Source organism: Cyprinus carpio, chromosome A17, assembly GCF_018340385.1.
Source record: "Cyprinus carpio isolate SPL01 chromosome A17, ASM1834038v1, whole genome shotgun sequence".
Lineage (NCBI taxonomy): Eukaryota > Metazoa > Chordata > Actinopteri > Cypriniformes > Cyprinidae > Cyprinus > Cyprinus carpio.
The window spans coordinates 12,515,624-12,536,810 of record NC_056588.1 but is presented as its reverse complement, the minus strand read 5'-3'; the positions used below and the strand labels follow the sequence as shown (position 1 = coordinate 12,536,810).

General features: G+C 38.2%; 1 protein-coding gene across 2 annotated transcripts in view; it reads right to left on the bottom strand.

The window, feature by feature from the left end:
• LOC109107944 (parkin coregulated gene protein homolog) overlaps positions 1–19,621 on the bottom strand; it is an 88,980-nt gene extending 69,359 nt beyond the window's left edge. For both annotated transcript variants that reach the window (XM_042774145.1, XM_042774146.1), the window contains exon 1: positions 19,417–19,621. In XM_042774145.1, coding sequence (XP_042630079.1) covers positions 19,417–19,509 — 93 coding nt within the window. In that variant the 5' untranslated portion in view covers positions 19,510–19,621. The remainder of the gene's footprint in view (positions 1–19,416) is intronic.
• Between the last annotated feature and the right edge of the window lie 1,566 nt (positions 19,622–21,187).

Genomic DNA, 21,187 nt, shown 5'->3' with positions numbered 1-21,187 from the left:
ATACATGCTCCAAACTAAATATGAATTTACGCTATACTAATACATATAGTTCTATCCCAATACAAAAAATATATACATTTCAGCAACCACTTAAAAATGATGCTTTACATAGAATCAACACAAGCGCACTCATACACGCACTATCCGACTGTCAGACTGTCAGACAATAACAAGCAATGTATCAATAACAAGTACCAGTAGTTTAACCTTAATCATTCAATCAGTACTAAACCAAACAACATAGAAATAACAATCTCAAACTGATAGCATAGAAAAGACAAGATGCCAGTAAAATTAATGTTGCCAATGTTGACTCTCTATTACCCACTTCTTAAAGTGAAACTTAAAAGAAAAACTTAAGTCAAGTCAGAGTCAGCACCATTTCAAATCAATCCAGAATCTGCTACAGTCCAAACCATTTCAGAATCCACTCCAGTGTTGAATCCAATCCATGAGTCCGCTTCAGTGTCGGCTCTAGCCACTAAGTCCGCTCCAGTGTCAGCTCCAGTCCCTGAGTCAGCTCCAGTGTTAGCTCCAACCCCTGAGCCCGCTCATTTCATCAATCTCAGTCAGGAGTCTGTTCCAGAGTTCAGTTGCGAGTCTGCTTCAGACCCAGAATTCAGTAACGAGTCCACTTCAGACCCAGAATTAAGTAAAAGGTCCGTTCCGGGCTTAGAGTCTGCATCGGAACCCACTCCGACCCCTAAATCTAAATTGAAGCTCACTTTAACCTCTGAATCTTCATCCAAGCCCACTCGTAACAGTAAATTAACTCTAAGTTTACCTACAGTCCTTAAGTCTATATGAGAATCACCCCCCCAGACCTTAAATCCACTCCAAAGCACAGTCCAGATTTTGCTCAAGCCCCTGACCAGAGTTCAGTGATGACTCTAGCCCATGACCAGAGTCCAGAGATGGCTACAGCCCTTAACTTTAGTTCTGAGCCTAATCTTGTCCCAGATCTCAGCCCTGTACCCACTCATCCCAGAGCAGAACACAGATTTGGCTCCAGCCCCTGACCAAAGTCCAGTGCAGGCTCCAGCCAGTGCCCGCTCTCATCCCAGAGCTCAGCCCAGTATCCACTCTGCCACCAGAATCATGTCATAGCCATCATGCCAGTGCTCAACTAAATTGTTCCAAACTTGGAGGATTCAGAGTCCCTTCTGCCACTGATTGTTTCCCTGTTACGGCGGTAGCCATAATGTGTGTCTGGGCTACACACTGCTCTCTCACTCGTTGTGAAGAGGAGGTCATTATTGAGTGTTCTGTCTGTCTAAATGCGACCAAGGAGGTTGTTCCTGAGTCTTCTGTTTGTCTTAATGTGACCAAGGAGGACATTCCCGAGTCTTCAGTTTATTTGAATGCAACCAAAGAAGTCAACACTGAGTTACTTGGTTGCCCTAAAGTGGCCACAGAGGCTTACAGAATCTTCTGTGCCCTTGTCTCCTGTGTCCAAACCATGGCGGCAGAAGGAATCTTCTTAGCTCCTGTCTCCTGTGCCCCTCCAGACACCCATCTCTCAGCTGGCCCTCCGGTTGGTCCCAAGCCAGCCAGCACCCCAGACTGTCTCAAGTCCAACAGATTGCCTGGACATGGCTCCTGAGGCCATTGCTAACCTCTCTGTGCTTTGTGTCTGGTGGTCTTTTGCTCTGCCTTGGGGGTATTTAGCACTGTCTTCACTGCTGTGGTGGTCATCTGCTCCACCATAGGGATCTTTAGTTCCATCTGCACTGCTGTGGTGGTCATCTGCTTCACGGTGGGGATCTTCTGTCCTGTCTGCATCACCTTGGTGGTCATCAGCTCTGGTTATCATCAATCCCGTCTGCTCTGCCTTGGGTGGTCTTTAGTTCTGCTACAGAGGGGCTCTGCCTTGTTGATCTCCTGCACCTTCTGCTCTGCGTTGGCTTCCTGCTCTGCTGGCTCCGCCCTGGCTCAGATTATCCTGGTTTCTTCCTTCTACTCCACTGGTTGGGCCTATTTTGATTCAAGGTGGCTCCTTCTGGGAGGGGGAGTACTCTCAAGTCACCAGTCCAACCACTATCCTCAGTCACCGGCCCAGTCCACTTGGAACTACATTTCCCAGCATCCCTTCTGTTTAAGACCTGTACACAGTCAGCCATCACCACACCTGCCACAAATGATCTCGTCAAGTCTGGCATAAAAAGCAATCACTCTTCACTTCTACCTTGTCTGTTCTCGTCATTACCTATGTAAGGACTTACCAGACTACGTTGTTGGATTCTTACCTGTATTCAGTTCCAGCCTTGATCCCATCTCATCCACTCCTCCAACCTGCACCAACAAAGACTATATAACCATTATCATCACCTGCTTCAAAACTCACAGCTTCATTGTTTGTAGAGAGATGCACAGATGCAGATAGTTCACACACTCAACTGTCAACTCTCTCCCTTTCTATCTCTTAATCGATAGTTAATTCAAATAAATGTTATAATTCTTTAATTAAAATGATCTGATTAGTGATCTTACTGCACTATTTCATCTCTGTGTCTGAATTGAAGCAGGCAGAATGCTAGAGCTAACAATCCTTAACTGACGGAAATAACTAATTTTTACCCTTCTGGTCAAATATTGCATTGCAAACATCATTAACAGCTTTAACTTGTCATGATATAAGCGGGATAATGAACAGCTAATGTCGGGATCAATTCTAATCACATTAACAAAACTTCAGCAAAATTTCACAAGCAAAAATAGACACTTTTAAAACCAAGCAGCCTTCTGTCGGTCGACATGGCATATCTGTTGCAAAATCTGTGAGGCGAAATCTTTTGCTCAAATGAAATTTCAGATTGCATGGATTCTATTGAAATGACTTTATTTCACCCATGAAAACAGTAAACATGACTGTGTATTTGGGGGCCATAACACACATTGCATTCCACTTAACTTTTTTTTTTTTCCTCTCTACATAAACATGCTGTCAGGGGTGGACTTACCCATTACCCATTAGACCGCCTTGGGTCCCCTAAAATGCTTTTCATACAGGCTACGAGATGCGCATTAAGCACAGAACTGTGAACCGTTGCTGTTTACGGTGTTTATTACTACTACAAAACATCTGCATGTCCGCAGTGAACATGCTTCTTGTGATTCCTGCTTGTAGCAAATGAAAATATCATGCATCTGAAGGTGTAATTAAAAACTGAGCAATAGTACTCGTTTATGAGAAGGACCCAAGTAGAGGATGCATACCCAGTTATTTTTTGTGTGTGTTAATGTATAATTTCCTTTTTGTTATTCGTTTTTTTTTTTCTTCCAGTTTCATTTTAATTTGTAGTTAAAATAACTAAAAATAAATGTATTTTAAAGTTTAGAATTAGACAGGTTTTGGAGAGTGTAGGCAATTGGGCTGAGCTCATGGCACATAGGCTTACACTGGTAACTCATCAGTGGACTTAACTCGTCAATATAGCCTATACTGTATTTTTTCACACTTTTCTTAATCTCACTTTATATCTTTTTATATCTCTGAAGGGAACCTACTGTCTTCAGAAAGGTTTTAATGCCATTTTCATTTTATCTGGTAAAGTAGAGTTTATGAGCGAATTATAAATTCCTTATCTTAAAAAATGGTTTAAAGGCTCAATTGTGAGATTTATCATTTTATAATTTTGTTTTTGTGAAAACCTGTATCTCAAATGTAAATTAATTGCTATTTTGTGGTTTACAACAGAAAAGAAAGCCATTATAACATGTACATGAAAAATGTAGAAACACTGTACACAACTATAGGGCACCATTATGCAGCAGAAAACATCACAACAAAAAAGGAAGCTCAAGGTTGATCTAGGTAAATGTGTGCAAATGTATTGGGCCTTATACATATATTTTGCATGAGGCAACCAATTCACTAAATTTGCCCCTGCATGCCGTATTTCACCATTGTGTTTGCATCTTTTGCAGAGTCTCATGATACAGCATTTTAAAAATGCAGGACTCAGGTTCAACTTTTAAATTTTTTTTTTTCTTTCCACTACCCTGCATCACTCATTTTTCCCATCAAAACACATTCTGTGTGAAGTGAGGTGAGTGAAGTGGCATCGCCAAGTATGTTGACCCAGACTCAGAATTAGTGCTCTCCATTTAACCCACCCAAGTGCACACACACAGTAATGAACACACACTCGGAGCAGTGGGCAGCTATATCACTGCGGCACCCAGTGTGCAGCTGGGGGTTCGGTGCCTTGCTCAAGGGTCTCACCTCAGTCGTGGTATTGAGGGTGGAAACATGTGCTGGTTATTCACTCCCTCCACTGACAAGTACCGCTGGACCTGAGACTCTAACCCGCACCCCTTGGGTTACAAGTCCGACTCTCTAACCATTAGGCCATGACTGCCCCCGAAGGCCCGAACAGCCCTTTAAACTGTTCCGATTAAACAAAAACTGAAACTGATCAAGCAAAAAGATGTTAATTCCAAGTACAATTAGGGATGTTGTCAGTTGTATTTTCAATAAATAATGACTTTGATCTGTTTCTCACACAAAGCTTTTGTATGATTTCAGAAGATTGGGAATTATGACTATTCATTTTTGGGCAGAATTTTCTGAAAATTCATATACAATTGCTTCACAAAGGGCCTAAGAGAGGATTCAAACTGGTACACAATACTTACAAGTACACATTAAAATTATTTATACGGCAGCAGAATGTTAACAGATGACATTCAGCCTGTGATGGATGGGCAGGAAGTAAATGTTCTCCACAAAGTGATGGTCAAGTGAGCACTTCCTGTAAGTGAAGGAAAATGATGACACCAGAGTCCATTCTATCTGCAGTTAAACCAAGAACACACATACTCATCTGGGGAGTGAGCTGTGAGTCCTCAGCCATCTCTTTCTATGAAAGCTGTGTTTCAATCACTGGAAACCGCTCTACCTCAGACAGAGAGAGAGAAGCTCATTAATCCTCAGACTGACTTCGCATTGGAGATGGTGTAATTCCATGAAGGTGATCAATCACCTGCCCAAGCTGAGGCCACATCTCTCATGCTCTCTCCGGGCTCCTAAACTGCTTCTGAGAGCCTCTGATGGATGCATGGTGAGGGGCTGCAGCTCTCTGCTCAGACAGGTGCAACCCACATTAACATTTCCACTGCTCTCTCTCGCCTCTTACTCTCACAGGACATATTCCCCTGACAATATCATTCAATTTCTGATAGTGTGTGTGTGTGGCTGGTGACTCATCAGGTTTAGCAGAAAAAACAGAGGTTGCTTTGATAAGGTCAAACTACACACAACCGCTGCAGGCAACTAAATTACCTCCCTTTATTCATGGAGCATTCACCTCCACACACATACTCACTGATCCACCCACTAACATACACACACAACCTAAAGGAAGGTCCTTTAGAAGAGTCACCCAGCACCAAACTATCAGACGACATGGTTGATCATCTATCTATCTGATATGAGTAGAACAATTCACTTTAAGATGCAAATTGAGAAATATGAGCAGAAGCTGTTTGATATGGTGTCAATATCCATAAAACCTTTTCTCTCATTTTGCAACCTTATCTCCTTCATAACGTTCCAAATTATACCAGACAGACGGACATTATATAACATTTACACAGCAAGTGTGAGAATTTAATTTAGAACAACAGCCTTCTGTGATGGTGACAAAACTCTGAAATCACACCAGTGTCTGGTTTATTCGATAAGGATGCCTGATTTCGACTTTCTTCAGTGACATGTTAAACATACACTACTGTTCAAAAGTTTGGGGCCTGTGAGGTATTTAAAAAAAAAAGAAAAGAAAAAATAAAGAAATTAATACTTTTATTATATGTAAATTTAAAATACAGAAACATCTTTTCAAATAAATTGTTCTTTTGTACTTTCTATTTATTAAAGAAACCTGAAAAAAAATGTCTTATGGTTTCTACAAAAATATTAAGCAGACTGTATTCAACATTTGTAATAATAAGAATATTAGATTGATTTCTGAAGGATCATGTGACACTGAAGACTGAAGTAATGGCTGCTGAAAATTCATCTTTCCCATCACAGAAATAAATGACACTTTAAATTGTATTAATATTTCATACTTTTATTGCTTTTACAGTATTTTTGATCAAATAAATGCAGCGTTGGTGAGCTGAGACATCTTTCAAGAACAAAAAATCATACCCACCCCAAAGTTTTAAAAGGTAGTGTAGTTTTAAAATAAAATATAATAGATTTACATTTGTTGTTTGTTAAAGAAATACAGCAATTTAGATGTGTTCTAATTGCATCTAGCCTATCAGTTATATCATTTGTGTAAGAAAAATCTGACATTTGAAATATTCTCCTTGTCTTTCCTTTTCTGGGGAGAACAGGAAATATGCAAAAAAGAGAAATGGAATTCTTTGCTGTCAAGGGGACCATAGCTTAAAGTCGTGTTTAGAGCTTGATTTAACATTCCTCCCTGCCAGTAGCCTGCTGAATGCTAGTGAGTGAGTTGGCCCATGTGAGGAGAAAGAGCTCAAATGAGTCACTCCTGATTCTGATGAAAAATGACAACACACGGACAAAGATGCCAACGCTCACTGTTGAGAACAAAAGCGAATGAGGGATGAAACAAACATCATGTATTCAATTATGAAAAAGAATCAAAGAAAAAAAGCTTGAAAATGGTCACACAATGCTGATTTTCTTCAGACTGCAATTCTACTCTTGTACAAAACCTAAATAAATGCATTTTGACTTCAGCTCGGTTCAGTAAGGTAGCATACTGTACAACAAGGCAACCAGCTTTTACCCTTAATATAGCTGATCATACGGTACATAAAGATCACACACTTTCCCACAGCTCCAAGAAAATACAAGAAAGCAAAGTCGTGGCAAAAACATCCTCCTTCAACAACCCTGATCTGCATTTTTTAGCTTTCCTAGTAAAACTCTCCTCCATAATCTTATAATCCTATAAGCATCACCTTCAGTCAGTGACACCACAAACGTTCACGGAAAATGAAGATGTTGTTTTAATAGTCTTAATCTAAACCTGGATGAGCCATGTGCGGTAGGAAAAGCGATAAAACATTTTAATAATCCATCTGTCACTCAAATTTGTATCAGAAAGAGTATTTTCCATAAGCTTACCTCTCCGTACATCCGCTCAAGAAATTAACAAAAACTCAAGGCAAAAATGCCACTTTAAGTGATAATGTTGTCCCACACATTTCAAATGTGGGAGCAAAATGTAAAAATGGGAAGTCGTGGGTTCGAGTCTCGGGCCGGCAATACCACGACTGAGGTGCCCTTGAGCAAGGCACCGAACCCCCAACTGCTCCCCGGGCGCCTAACTAAATGCCAGTTGATATAAATAAAGCAGTTGATATAACTAAAAGCCACAGAATGTCTAATATGGTTACAATGAATTCCATGAGGTAAATATTTATATTTAATAATAAAATAGAAATTTCTAACATTGCTGTACACTAAACTGTAAGTGCATTGTGGGTAATGTGGAAACATACAGCTGCTGCACATTCAGTCAATGAAAATCTCTCTTCTGTTGTGTCGCTCTGCACTTGAATGTAGTAGTGTACACTAAATGAATTAGAGGAGGACATTATTGTGTTTCACTCGCTACAAGCTGGTATGTGGATAAAGAATGTCTGTAGATCTTTGTGTTACACACACACACACACACACACACACACACACACACATCTGGTCACCAGTGCTGACTTTTGCTGAGCAAGCTCAATGAATGAAGCACATTGATCAGTCTTGCCACACTTTACATTTACTGCCATGATCAGTAATCAGACCTGCATCAATTCAGGACTGTGCAGACCAATTTAACAGCACTAAACCGTAGCCTATGATTGTAAACCATCAGACACATTCCATCAGCACACTCCCTGCAATCTACTAAGGCTTCTGGACACCTTTAAGAGTGTGCATGTATACAGATGTGTGTAAGCTAAGTGATCTTTTGGCTGTTGGTCAGCAGTTCTGTTCAGCTTATTGCTGCTTTATGTGCTGTCAAGAGGCAGACTCCGAGATCCATGCTATGCTGCCAGCATCTAGATGTTTTAAAAGAGAAAATTAGAGTTATAATTATTCATCCTACCTATTTTGCTTCTATAGTGCCTTTGGAAGAAAAATGTTCTTATATTGGAACACCATGAAATTATTAGGCCAGAGCTGTGTCCATCATCGCAATAAGCTCATAACGTTCATCATCTTCCGCAGAGAGGACAAGATGTGGTGTCTTTTGGCTGACAAACACCGAGGCAACATTCCACTGCCGATTTCAAGCTTAACAGCCACCACAATGTTGTCTATCAACACGTAAGTTTCATCAGATGACAAAAAAGAATATGCTCAAACACCCGTAAACCAATTCAGATAAAAAATACATACAGCAGTGATAAAACTATATGCTCACACACCTGGAACCCCTTGCTGAGAACCAGGACATATCTAAAGCAGTTGAGTAGGATCTCTTTTACATTCTCCGAACCTGTTGATTCAAAAATAATAAACAAAAATGACTTGTCATTAATATTTATTACAATGCATTTTTTGACATTGACACATGACACGATGTTTTTAGTTAGGTTTGAATATAAATTTGTCACCACAATCTGGTCATCTATAATTACAAGAAAAGATGATTATAACTGTTTTACATCAATAAAAAAGAGCTAGAGATAGCCTGTTCATTATTTCATTTATCAATACAAACAACCTAAAAATAATAACAATCAACCACTGCTTTGTGGTGTTTGCTTGAGTAATCAGAACAATTAATTGCCGAGGACCAACAACTGAAAAAGCCTAATCATCAAATCTACTGTATCTGCAATTGCTTTAGCGCTAGCCTTTGCGATTAACACATTAGGGGCATTTTCTCAGGAGACAATTGGAAGCAATTCCTCCTCCTCCTCCTCCTCCTCAAAAAAAAAAAAAAAAAAAAACTCTGACAAAATAATTGATGGTAACAAAAAAAAAAAATCAAACACAATATCCAATCATGTTTCACACATCACATTTCTCTAAAGTAACACTGAAGTATAGTAACAGAGACAAAAGTGATAAATGCAAGCAGATAAAAGAAAATCATAGAATACCAAAGAGAATGTGACTAAACTAAACTTATTTTACACTCTTCAAACAGAGAGCTAACTCTTTTGGCACATTTTGCATCGGTAAAAGAAAGAAAACTGTAAAGGGAAAGGAAGACCTACTGTAGTATCAGGAGTCCCCTCAGGTTTTGAAAGGCAACTGTACTCTTTAGTAAAAGAGGAACCAAACAGTTAAATGAGCTTGCAACAGAAGCCTCGCCTACTCTAAAAAAAAAAATTCACAATACCTAATCAAAGTTGACAATATTATAATAGAGAAGAGGGACATTCCATTAGAAATATACACAAAGACTCCTCTTCAGAAGAGAAAGCTTTCACTGCAGTTGTGTTCAAAGTCTGAAAGATAAAACACGTTAAAAGATTCAAAGAAACAAAAACATTAAGTGAAAGGTTAGAAATAAAAAGTATTCTTTCAAAGAAAAGAGATTAAGCAATAAAAGTTTTTTTTTTCTTTCCACTAAGTTACTTTAAAAAAAATAACTTTCAAAAAAAAATTTTCATTACTTATAAATATTCATATATTTCATTTTATTTCGAAAAAAATTTAGAAAAACATAAATCTCACAAAGTTCTCGAATTAGCATCACCAAAAAAAAAAAAAAAAAACTCTTAAGAAAGTAATATTTTTATTCATCGAGGATGTTCACAAAAAAAAATATTTATATCTTATTTCAAATAAATGCTGTTCTTTGAATTTTCTATCAGATAAAACTGTATCATGGCCCACAAATGGGTGGAACCTATGGGTACTCTCCTTCTTGCAAACAGAATGTTGGTAGTTAATGTGGTGCAGTTTTTATAGTTGGCTGGAATCCAGGAGCACCATACAGCAAGGTACTTAACTTAAGGTTGCTCCACATGGACTGTCCCTGTAATAAGTGAACTGTAAGTTAATTTGGACAAAACCATAGGTCACAAGCACCGGCTAAAGAAATCAAATCAACTAACAGACTTAGTTGGAGTAATCACAATGCATCTCATTACTTCCTCTTGTTATTTGTTTAACAAGTCTCTTTAGCTGATCCAATTCATTCAGGACTCCCAATAGCCCACCCACTCCAAAAGGGCAGGTCAACATAATGGCGATGTAATTTTTTAAATGAAGAATGTCAGAGAAAGAACATTGTGCAGCATATTGGCATGATGTGATTTTTGTAGAGTGTATTGATTTCCTCCCAACCGTGTTTCCTCATGTGCTAACAGCATGTGGGCGGTCACAAGGCCTTGAGATAAATAACAGTCCATGACACCTGGTTCATCCTATGGCTGTGACTGTGACCCTGAACCAGACCCAAGGGCACTCTCTGTTGTAATGTCATCTTGAAACGAGTTCCTCGGCTGCTAAACCCCAACATACTGTAACCTTCTTCAGGTTTTGACAGGCTCTTCTCACTCAAACTTTGCATTTACTTTTGCTCATGATTGTTTTATTAGCTTTTCACTCATATTTGCTTTCGAACCTAAAACAAATTGGTTTGCTTTATTTTTTCAACGTAGAATATATTTTCTAATTTTATTCTGAAAAGGTGATACTCACTTTTTCCCTTCCTGCCAAACGGCTATATGTTATCTTATCTCCAGAATGGCTAGCATATGTTACATATTGATTGTCTTTTGTCTGCCATGCGCTAACTGCTATTGACAAACAAATCCAATCATACTTTACTGAGTCTGCTGTCCATAAAGACACAATCATGGGTCACAGATGCTATCTAACAGCTTTATCTGAATTGTGCTCTAACTCTCACTACATTTCCTTGCTATGTCACTGTCACTCATATCAGCCTCATCTTGGGCATCACAGTCACTCTCACTGAGACACCAAACCTGTTGAAAACCTACATTTATCTACGATTGTAATTTTACTCATACAAAACCCATATTATAAGGCAGTTAGAAGGCAGACACTATGTATTTTTGGAAGCACAAGCTGTTTCTGCTGTTACTAAAAGCACCAAAAATGGATCATGAAACAATAAGAACAAGAGGAGAACAATGATGGACAGCAAGGTTTTTACTCAATAATGACTTAATGTCACATAATGTTGTGTGACGTAAATCAGATTTAAACAGATTACAGAAAAGGCATACAGTATCTCAACTATTACATCCTGAAAAAAATATGTTTAAATATAGCCTAGATGGCATTTTAACAGAGAACTTAATTTAAAGAGGCAACGTCTACCAGAGTGCCACTTTTTCTCAACACCACAGAAAAGGTCACAGAGAGCCAGAGAGTGACACGCACAAACATTCTTCTAAGTTCTGCCCATTATCCATTCATCTTTGGATGAAAAGCACTTTTTTCATAACAAGGCGCTTTTGGAGATAAACTATAAAGCCCAAAAGAATCCACAGCTATCTAAATTTAAAGTAAGAAAGCGTTTAGAAGTTTGCGTGCATATGCAGCCTCTAAAGTACTAATCCACAGTTTCATGTTGCTGTTTGAAATGTGAAATACATAAGAAAAGTGCCCAGGGAAAGGGGAAAAAGGTGAGAATTATGCAGGCAATAACATTTCCAGATGCCATGTGTTCAGTCAAGGACCTTCAGAGCAGAGAGAGTGTTTGATTAATAGAGCATCAGTGCTGAGATGCAGCCCTGCGACTGACATTCACATATCCATTTCTCCATCAGGCATGACAAGCGGATGGATGGAAGGACAGACAGATGGATGGATGTAGACAGACGTGGATGGATGATGGATGGATGTAGACAGACATGGATGAAAGGACAGACCGATGAATGGATGAAGATAGACTTGGATGGATGGATGAATGTAGATAGACATGGATGGATGGATGGATGGATGGATGGATGGATGGATGGACGGACAAAAGGGTGGATGTAGATGGACATGCGGATGGACAGACGGATGGTTGGATGTAGATGGACGTGGATGGATGGACGGGTGGATGTAGACGGACGTGGATGGACGGACAGATGGATGGATATAGATGGACGTGGATGGATGGACGTAGATGGACGTGGATGGATGGATGAATGGTTGTAGACAGACATGGACGGACGGACAGACGGATGGGTGGATAGATGGATGGATGGAGACAGACAGGTACATGAAAGGATGGATGGATGGATGGATGGACAGACAGATGGGTGGATGGATGCATGGATGTATAGATGGAGACAGATGGGTACATGAATGAATGGATAGATGGATGGAAGTATGGGTGGATGGATGGAGACAGACAGACAGGTACATGAATGGAAGCATGCATGGAGACACAAGAAAATGGATGGATGGATGGACGGACGGATGGACGGACAGATGGATGGGACAGAAAGGTAAGTGGATGGATGGATGGATGGATGGATGATGAAGACAGGTACATGGATGGATGGAGACAAACAGGAGCATGGATGGATGGAAAGATGGAAAACAGAAAGATAAACGGATGGATTGATGAATGAATGAATGAATGAATGAATGAATGAATGAATGAATGAATGAATGAATGAATGAATGGAGACACTGGTGGAGTGACACATATTAGATTGCATGTTAGTGGTTTTGGGCCTCTGGCCTCTCCAGCTCTAGAATAAACAGCAAACAAAAGACTTGTCAATGATTGGACCTGTAAGAACATCTACCAGCTGCCTGCATTTCCCACTCTAAAAGTAGGTGAAGACCTCTACATGAAAATATAAAATGTTCATCCAACCATCTTCTGTGGCAGGATAAATGGAAAGAAGAGGCTGATGTGAGCCCTTGTATCGATTCAGTTTCTATGGCCACAAATACCTGGCAGTATAATAAGCCTGTGTGCTTCAAGATTCACAGTTTTTAAGGCATCAAATGGCCTTGCTGTTATCAGCAAATCATGATGCTCACCACACAGGCTGGCTATACATCTGCAACAGCATGAAAGGACCAGAGAGAGAGAGAGATATTAATAGTTTAAGAGGCAGATCTCAGGCCATTGGTTTGTGCTGAAGCAATGCTAAATGTCCAGGAATGTAAGTAGCTGGGTTGTGGAGGGACCTTGATAGGGGCTTTGTTTATGGCCCGCGGAAAGTAATAAAGTCACTGCCTGTGTCCAAGACAGAAGGTACCTGCATTGCTGCCCATTAAGCCAATTTTATACATTTAATTTTATATACAATACTGGGCTAAATTTAATAGAATTAAGTTAAATATTATTTGATAGCCTGATGTCAATAACAAAAGATATGAGAAGTATTTTCTCTTTAATAAGCCTTTAATTATGTGTGTTAATACACATTTTATAGTTTGCACTTAACACTGTTTTAGCCTTCTCTCTGCAACCCTATAAACTAAAGTAGATAAAGTTTCAAATGGGAGAGCAGAAACTCTAAACGGGGGCAGATCAAAAGGTTAGGCCCCTCTTGGATCTCCCAACTGCAACTATTTTACTCTCATCCTATCAGAACATACCTGTGACCAAATTTTGGGTCACAACCCACCAGTTGAAAACCACTCCACTATATGTAACAAAAAAGGCTCTTGAAATAAACGTAGGCTACGCTTGTATATTTACACTCTCCTCTTTGAGATCTACAGAACTTAACACACTCTTGACTGTATAGCCTACCAAAATGCACAAATATCAAAAAGCACTCCTCTACCAAACCCACTCGTTCAGAACAAGCATCAAAGTAAATACTCCCTGGCAGTGTCAGTCATTAATTTACACAGTGAACAGACATAGAAAAATGAAGGAGAATACAGAATGACATGAAAAAATATTCCAGTCTTCCTGTCTCTTTCTCTTTCTGGTGCAATCGCTAACAGTAATGAAAGGCATTGTGTAATCAGTAAGACAGCGCTCGAAGATGAACTGCTCGTGAGTTTGACAGGAAATGCATGTGTATGTAGATCTTTCAAATTTGTTGAAAATTTGTGTGCACGTGGAAGTGCACATGCCACAGTCTGAATGACATGCTTTGTTGTATAACAAACTTAGCAGAGCATTCCTCTACCTTGCATTTCTAAGCAGACGGAGAGGTATGGGAGATATTAAACGTCTCCAGGGATGAGCTTGCCATCAGAGAGAGGATGTGACTATTGGATGAATCAGCCTCTGACTTTTCTACGTCTTATAAGATGAGCAACACACCACTAAATGTTTAATGCAGCCAGTAGGATATGTGGGCTGCTGTGTTAATATGCTGTAGATTAGCAGCTTTGAAAGCAGGACTGATGTATGATGATAATCTCCGCTTTATTAACAGAGAGCAAGTTATTTCTGCCATGGGCCACATTTGACAGAGCTGGTCCAGTCAGCCATCCAATTTTAACAGATTTATAATCAAGAATCTTTGTTAAAGAATTCACAGTACAATGGATGGTTTGCCAAAAAAAATGAAACTTCTTTCATCATTTTGGGGCCATTCACACAAAATGTGTTTTTGTGTTTAAAAAATGTGACACCCAGGGCAGTGGAATGAAACTAAAATGCTAGGTCTAATGACAAGTTCTTTAAAAGTTTTTAAACTTTTAATTTCAGCACCATGTTTTTATAATAGTCAAAAAAATCCATCTAGCACATTTACATGGAAATAAAATAGTTCTCTGTGAACAGACTCTTAAGGCCCGTTCACACCAAGAATGATAACTATAAAGATAACTATAAAGATAACGATATTAGCGTCCACACCAGCGAACGATATCTTCTGTTTATTCTAAGCGCACGTGCGACTGCCGCTTTAAATTCTCGAGCTTGTTATAGCAGGATGGATTCTGATTGGCTGTCAATTTTTTATCGTTCATCAGCTGGAAAAAAAAATAATTTTGAAAGTGATTCCAACGATATCGTTTTTCTTTGTCTTAGTTTGGGTGTGGACGCTGCTGTTCTTTAATACTGAAAACGATTTTTAGAACTATATCTTTATCGTTTTCTTTATAGTTATCGTTCTTGGTGTGAACGGGCCTTTACTCACCCTCATGTTCCAAATCCAAACCCATATTATATTGTTTGGTGGAACACAAAATTACATTTTGAAGAGTGTACTGGTTATGATTTTTGCATTCAATTAAAATTAATAGGGAGTTTTTAAGCTTCAAAACGGACATAAAACCACCATTAAATATCTTTAATGTATCTCAAAAGTATTTTGAACAACTCTGTGCGCAACAAGAAGCAGAAAAGGAATAGCCTAGTTCACACAAAAATAATGTCATCATTTATTCCCTCAGAATAGGGCATATGTGTTCTGTGAACTACTTCTATAATGTTACAGGTGTTTTTTTTTGTGCTTTGTGGAGCCTAGCAAGCCACCATCACCATCCACCTTTGTTGTATCCACTTTATTTTTCAACACAGAGTAAACTATTTCCTGTAAATGTGTGAGACTTCTGATTCATTCGCTGCTAGGTAAATAACTAGAGGAATAACAAAGTCAGTTAATGTTTTTAACTATTTGCACTACAAACTAGGGCTGGGCGGTATGAGAGTATAGCCTATATCATTACCACGGAATAAAGTGTCTATCGTTAGAGATTTTCCTATATTGTGTATTCCGTGGTATGCAAATATATCTGCTTAACTTACTGCTTAAACATTATATTCAACTTTGAGTGATAAGGAAACATGCATGAATGAAAAAAAATAAAGAGTGACACACTTGATCGAGTTATTAAAGGGTTACTCCACCGCTAAATGAAAATTTTGTCGTTATTCACTTACCCCCATGTCGTTCCAAACCTGTAAAAGCTTTGTTCGTCTTCTGAACACAACTTAAGATATTTTGGATGAAAACCGGGAGGCTTGAGACTGTCCCATAGACTGCCAAATAAATAACAGAGTCAAGGTCCAGGAAAGTATGAAAAGCATCGTCAGAATAGTCCATCTGCCATCAGTGATTCAACCGTAACGTTATGAAGCGACGAGAATAGTTTTTGTACATGAAGAAAACAAAAATAACAACTTTATTCAACAATTCCTGTGTGTCTCTCCAAATCAGCGTATCACCATTTTGGCAATTCTGAGCTGTACGCAGGCAGCGTACGCTCTTTTGTATCAACCACGCCACAAGGATAAATTTTTTAACGTGTATTCACGCTTTGGTTTAAAAGCAAACAGCGCATCGGCGCAGCGCGGCTGACACAGAAGAGCATACGCCCAAAGCTTACACCCAACAACCCTGTTTTCATCCAAACACTGACATGGAACGATATGGGAGTAAGTGAATAATGTCAAAATTTTCATTTTGGGATGGAGTATCCCTTTAAGTGTAATAAGCAGTGAAAAAGAACTCAATGCGGTGCTCGCACTGACTGACACATATGAAGCACAACTCAGAAAGCGCCTCTCTAAGACATCATGCGATCGCGTATTTGGGACGTGCATGATGTTTAATAAAGTTATTAAGTCCAATAAAAAAAACTCAATCCGCTGCTCGCGCTGAGTAACACACAGCGCACGCCCACTGAGGGCCCCTCTCTGACAGCACGCGATGACGAAAACAGACCTCTTTCCTGTTTTATTGTGCTTGAATGGTCAAAGACGCACACTGTTATGTCATAATGCCCGTTGTGTGGAGTACTGAAGTAAACACTGTCAGTTATATGTTAAATAAATGTAAACAGTTGGGTGAAAACCAGATGTGTTTCAGTATATTGGATTGGTCTTCAAAGGACAGCAGCCTTATTTACCTGCCGCTGTAAATGTTAATGTAATGTTAATCATGTTTGACTGATACAGTGAAGACTATGCAGTGCTTTATTTATAACACTTTATTCAATATCTGTAATATTTCTTACTACATGTTAAATAAACCCAGCTGAATAAATGAAAAATTTATTTCATATTCATTTGTTCTGTTGTGCTTGTAATTTGCTTATTTTCTTAATTTTAATAACAAAAATGAAATAAAAATCGCTATATTGAGCTATATATCGTTATCGTGAAATAAAATTTCTCATACCGTGAAATAAGATTTTGGTCCTATTGCCAACCCCTACTACAAATTAGTCTGTTTACAATTATGATAATAAATTTAAATAATATGATAATAATAAGATACCAAATACCAGTTTGCCACATTAAGCAGCATAACTGACTGCTACATACAGGTAAAACAAGAAATTCATACAGGTTTGGACTGACATGAGGGTGAATACCTTTTAGAATTTAAATTTTCCTCAAACTATCCCTATAATGTTTTGACCTAAAATTTAACACAATATTTTACCATTAAAACTATCCCTATGACATCTTTGTTTCCCTAGAGGTTAAGTGTGAAAAAAACTGCTTGGTCCAAAATATATTTGCACCTTCTGAGCAGGACAATGAGCAAACAAAACAGCTGTTTAGCTCCAGGAAATACTTATAATTTAAACTTAAGAGAGAGCTAGTTGTCATACTGATGTGAGTTGATGGCTATAATGAGGAATAGTCATAAATTAACAGACATGCCCTCAACAACACTCAGCATCTCCTGTGAGGGACTGCAGTCTAGATCACAACCTTAATTAGCACATGGGGGAAATTTAGGTCAGTTTAAACACAGGAACGAGGGTTTAGCCATGAGTTAAGGAGGGTAATTAATTAGTTACATGCAGATACTAAACAGGCTCATTAGTGAAGTGACAGTGGGCTGAAGGACTGTGTGTCTGTGCATGTGTTAATAGTTGTGAACATAAAGACGCAAAATAAATGAACACAATCCATGTTGTGAAATAGCTCATTTCATGGTGTGTGGATGTAACAAATGCAACTCTTGTAGGATGAAAAAAAAACTGAATGCACATTATATATAATCTGTCAGTCTGTTTCGCTAAATCCATGCTTATGTCCTTATGTTTGAAAATGCTCCTCTCAACTATTGCACAGATTTAGTTTAAAATAAGTATATACTATCTTTCAACAAGGCGATAAGAGCTGCCAGTTTAAACTGATGGGCTTTTATACTTGTTATGGGAATCTAATACATCTTCATCTCTGGCCAACTCGTAGACGCTATCAAGAGACAGGCCCATTTTAGGCAATTATACTGCAGCCTGCACTGATGGGGGTGATGTCGTGCAGGCACAATGAGAATGATGGGTAACTGTCAACTGTGTGTTGAAAAATGGGATCCACATTGTATTAAAATAAATGTCTAAAACAAGCAGAAACTTCATTTTGAAGTGACAGTTTGTTTTGTAGATGCTAGTATATGTGCAAAAAGAAAAGTAGAAAAAGCGAAAGTAGTAAATTCAGAAGTAAATTCAGGACAATGCTGCAAATCATGACCAACCTGTTCAAGTTAGAATGTTACTCTTTGTTTTTCCCACTTAGAATAAAGAGTATATATACAACAAAAATATCAGTGCATGGGAATAAAGCATCATGATTCAAGCATCCCATGTCTGAATCAGTTCTTGAAATCACTAATGACCTGTGTTAAGAAATGTAACTGAAATGTAATTTATGAAACAAATCTCATCTGAACAGTGCTTTTAAAACAGTAAGACATTAAACCAGTTGCAATTAAAACATTAAAACAGACACTATACCATTAATATACTGTAGGTAGAACATTAATACAGAACACTAGCACTAGGCCATTACACAACAAATCGTTCAGTTTGCTTACATATCTCATATTTTTCATTCATTTTCTAAGGATGCACCATCCGGAAGTCGCATTTGTCAGCTGCTTACGTCATTAAGGCTGCTTCTTTTCAGAAAAGTAACTGCATTCCAAAGTAATGACGTCAATATTCACGTCAATACAATAATTAAAAGAATAACAGTCAACTTTTTTTTATCATTGTTATAACGGTTACTTAAAGGAATAGTTCACCTTCAGTTGCTGGTCCCCATTGACATGTTTTTTTTTTTTTTTCTCCATCCAATGGAAGTCAATGGGGACCAGCAACTTAAGGTGAGCAAATGTACTAAAAAGTATACAAGTATAAACAAGACTCCGAGAGGCACTAAATTAGACATCTTTTTGGTGAACGAAAATAATGAACAGGCATATCTAGTAACGTTAGTGAACGAACTGAAGGAATGAAACATCTCTTTTCCTGCGTCAAAACGATAGACTAGACTAGCTCACAACAAGGAAAATTACTGATTCATTAACACAATACATTCACTTGTCACCACCTACTGCCGTAGCGATGGTGAACCGAGTTAAAACAATCGAGTCTTTAAGAGAAATTAAAATCCCCAGGCAACGATTGACTCGATGCAGATGGAAAAATAAAGTTGGACAGCAATACTTAATGCTTGCTGGAAGTACTTTTGTTGTGTATTCATCTGTGTTAATTATCACACGTGTCCCGTATATTTTTAGTGTTTGTTTAACTTTAAAAATATATATATAACACGCACTCACCACTGAATTCTTCATGGTGGATTTCACTGTAAACCCTTCCGTTTTCAGTTCTCCTTTAGCCAAAGGATGAAATGTTTGCATTTTCGTACACATTGCTAGCTAAACACAGTTTCAGCTCAAAAAGAGCAATACATATCAAAATACTAAAACTATACGGAGAGCACCTGCTAACTCGTTAATGGCGTCACATTAGTCTGTTTGGGTTGCCAAGGACTCACTAGAGGACGCGCTGCGGTTGCTATGGAGGATAAAAAGAAACCCGGATGTTCATCTTGCTGTGGAAACTGCTCGCGCTCTGTAGTCATTTATCAAAAGTCTTTAAAAATGAAAGCGAGATCAGAAATTATAGTGTAGCAAAATTATAATCAATACTATAAATTAAAGCATTATGTTCCAGAGATATATGTGAGTGCATGAGGCATAGATTTTCTCAGCACATCTATCTTTTATTCAGTAGCTATAATTAGATTTTGTTTTTCCAATAAATATTTTAAGGGTTTTTGGTTTGGTTCACATTTGTAGTTTTAAAAGTAGACATGTGAGAAAAGTAAAACAGCAAATAACATCTTATTTGTCTGTCCAGGGACAATTTTTAAGAGTCTAATGAGTAAATTAGTGCTGTGATTTTCAACCTTTTTGACTATATAACTTTTGTTATTTAATTTAACTATAAAATGCAGTCACACATATGCTTCTTTTATATTTAATGAAAAATATTTTTGACATTATACTAAAACGAAATAAACAGCTTTGTGTACACATGACAGTTTTGTTTTTTATACCCAACATTGCATTGCATGTTTTTTTTTTTGTTTGTTTGTTTGTTTGTTTGTTTGTTTTTACATTTCAAATTAGATTTTTAAAATAAGAATATACTTAATATTGAATTTAGTAAATGACTTGATTGCATTCAAGTATTTGACAGATTATAGCCTACCTCATGCAGTCATTTTTACCTGTTGAAATACCTTTAAATGGCTAATAAAAATCCATAAAATGCAGTTTTACACTTGCCAAAAAATGATTAGGTGCCAATCAGTTTTTGGCAAGACACTGGACCCGCCTCCATGTCCTAATTCAAGAGCACTAATTGTATTTCCTACTTTGAAAAACTCATATTAAACTTGTAAATCATTAGGTTAGGTTTTTTTGTGTCTTTTTGGAGATGGTCCGAAATGAAAGCTAAGGCGAGATTATTTAGTTTTCCTGCTTGACATTGTTGACATTCAGTGAGCCTTTGACGTAATCGGGTGACACTTCATGGCTAATATGAGTAACTTTTTTAATATTCTTGTTATCACTTAGATTATTGCCATTTGACTTAGTGTTCAGTGTTTCCCATACATTGAATTATTTGTGGCGGCCCATCACGATATTAAAACTGACCGCCACAAATAGATTTTCCAAAAGGCTTACTTCGTTGAATAAGCTGAGCTCGGCACGTTTCAAAATTAAAATGCAAAACAAATTAGTTAATGGCCTAATTAGTTACATATATTGTTACATATATTTATACAACATTAGGAAGATTAGACCCTTCCTGTCAGAGCTAGCCACCCAACTTCTTGTCCAGGCTCTTGTTCTCTCCAGACTGGACTATTGCAATGCTCTCCTAGCGGGCCTTCCTGCATGTACTATCAAGCCTCTACAACTGATCCAGAATGCAGCAGCGAGGGTTGTCTTCAATGAGCCAAAAAACAGCTCATGTTACTCCTCTCCTCATCAGGTTACACTGGCTACCAGTAGCCGCTCGCATCAAATTCAAGGTACT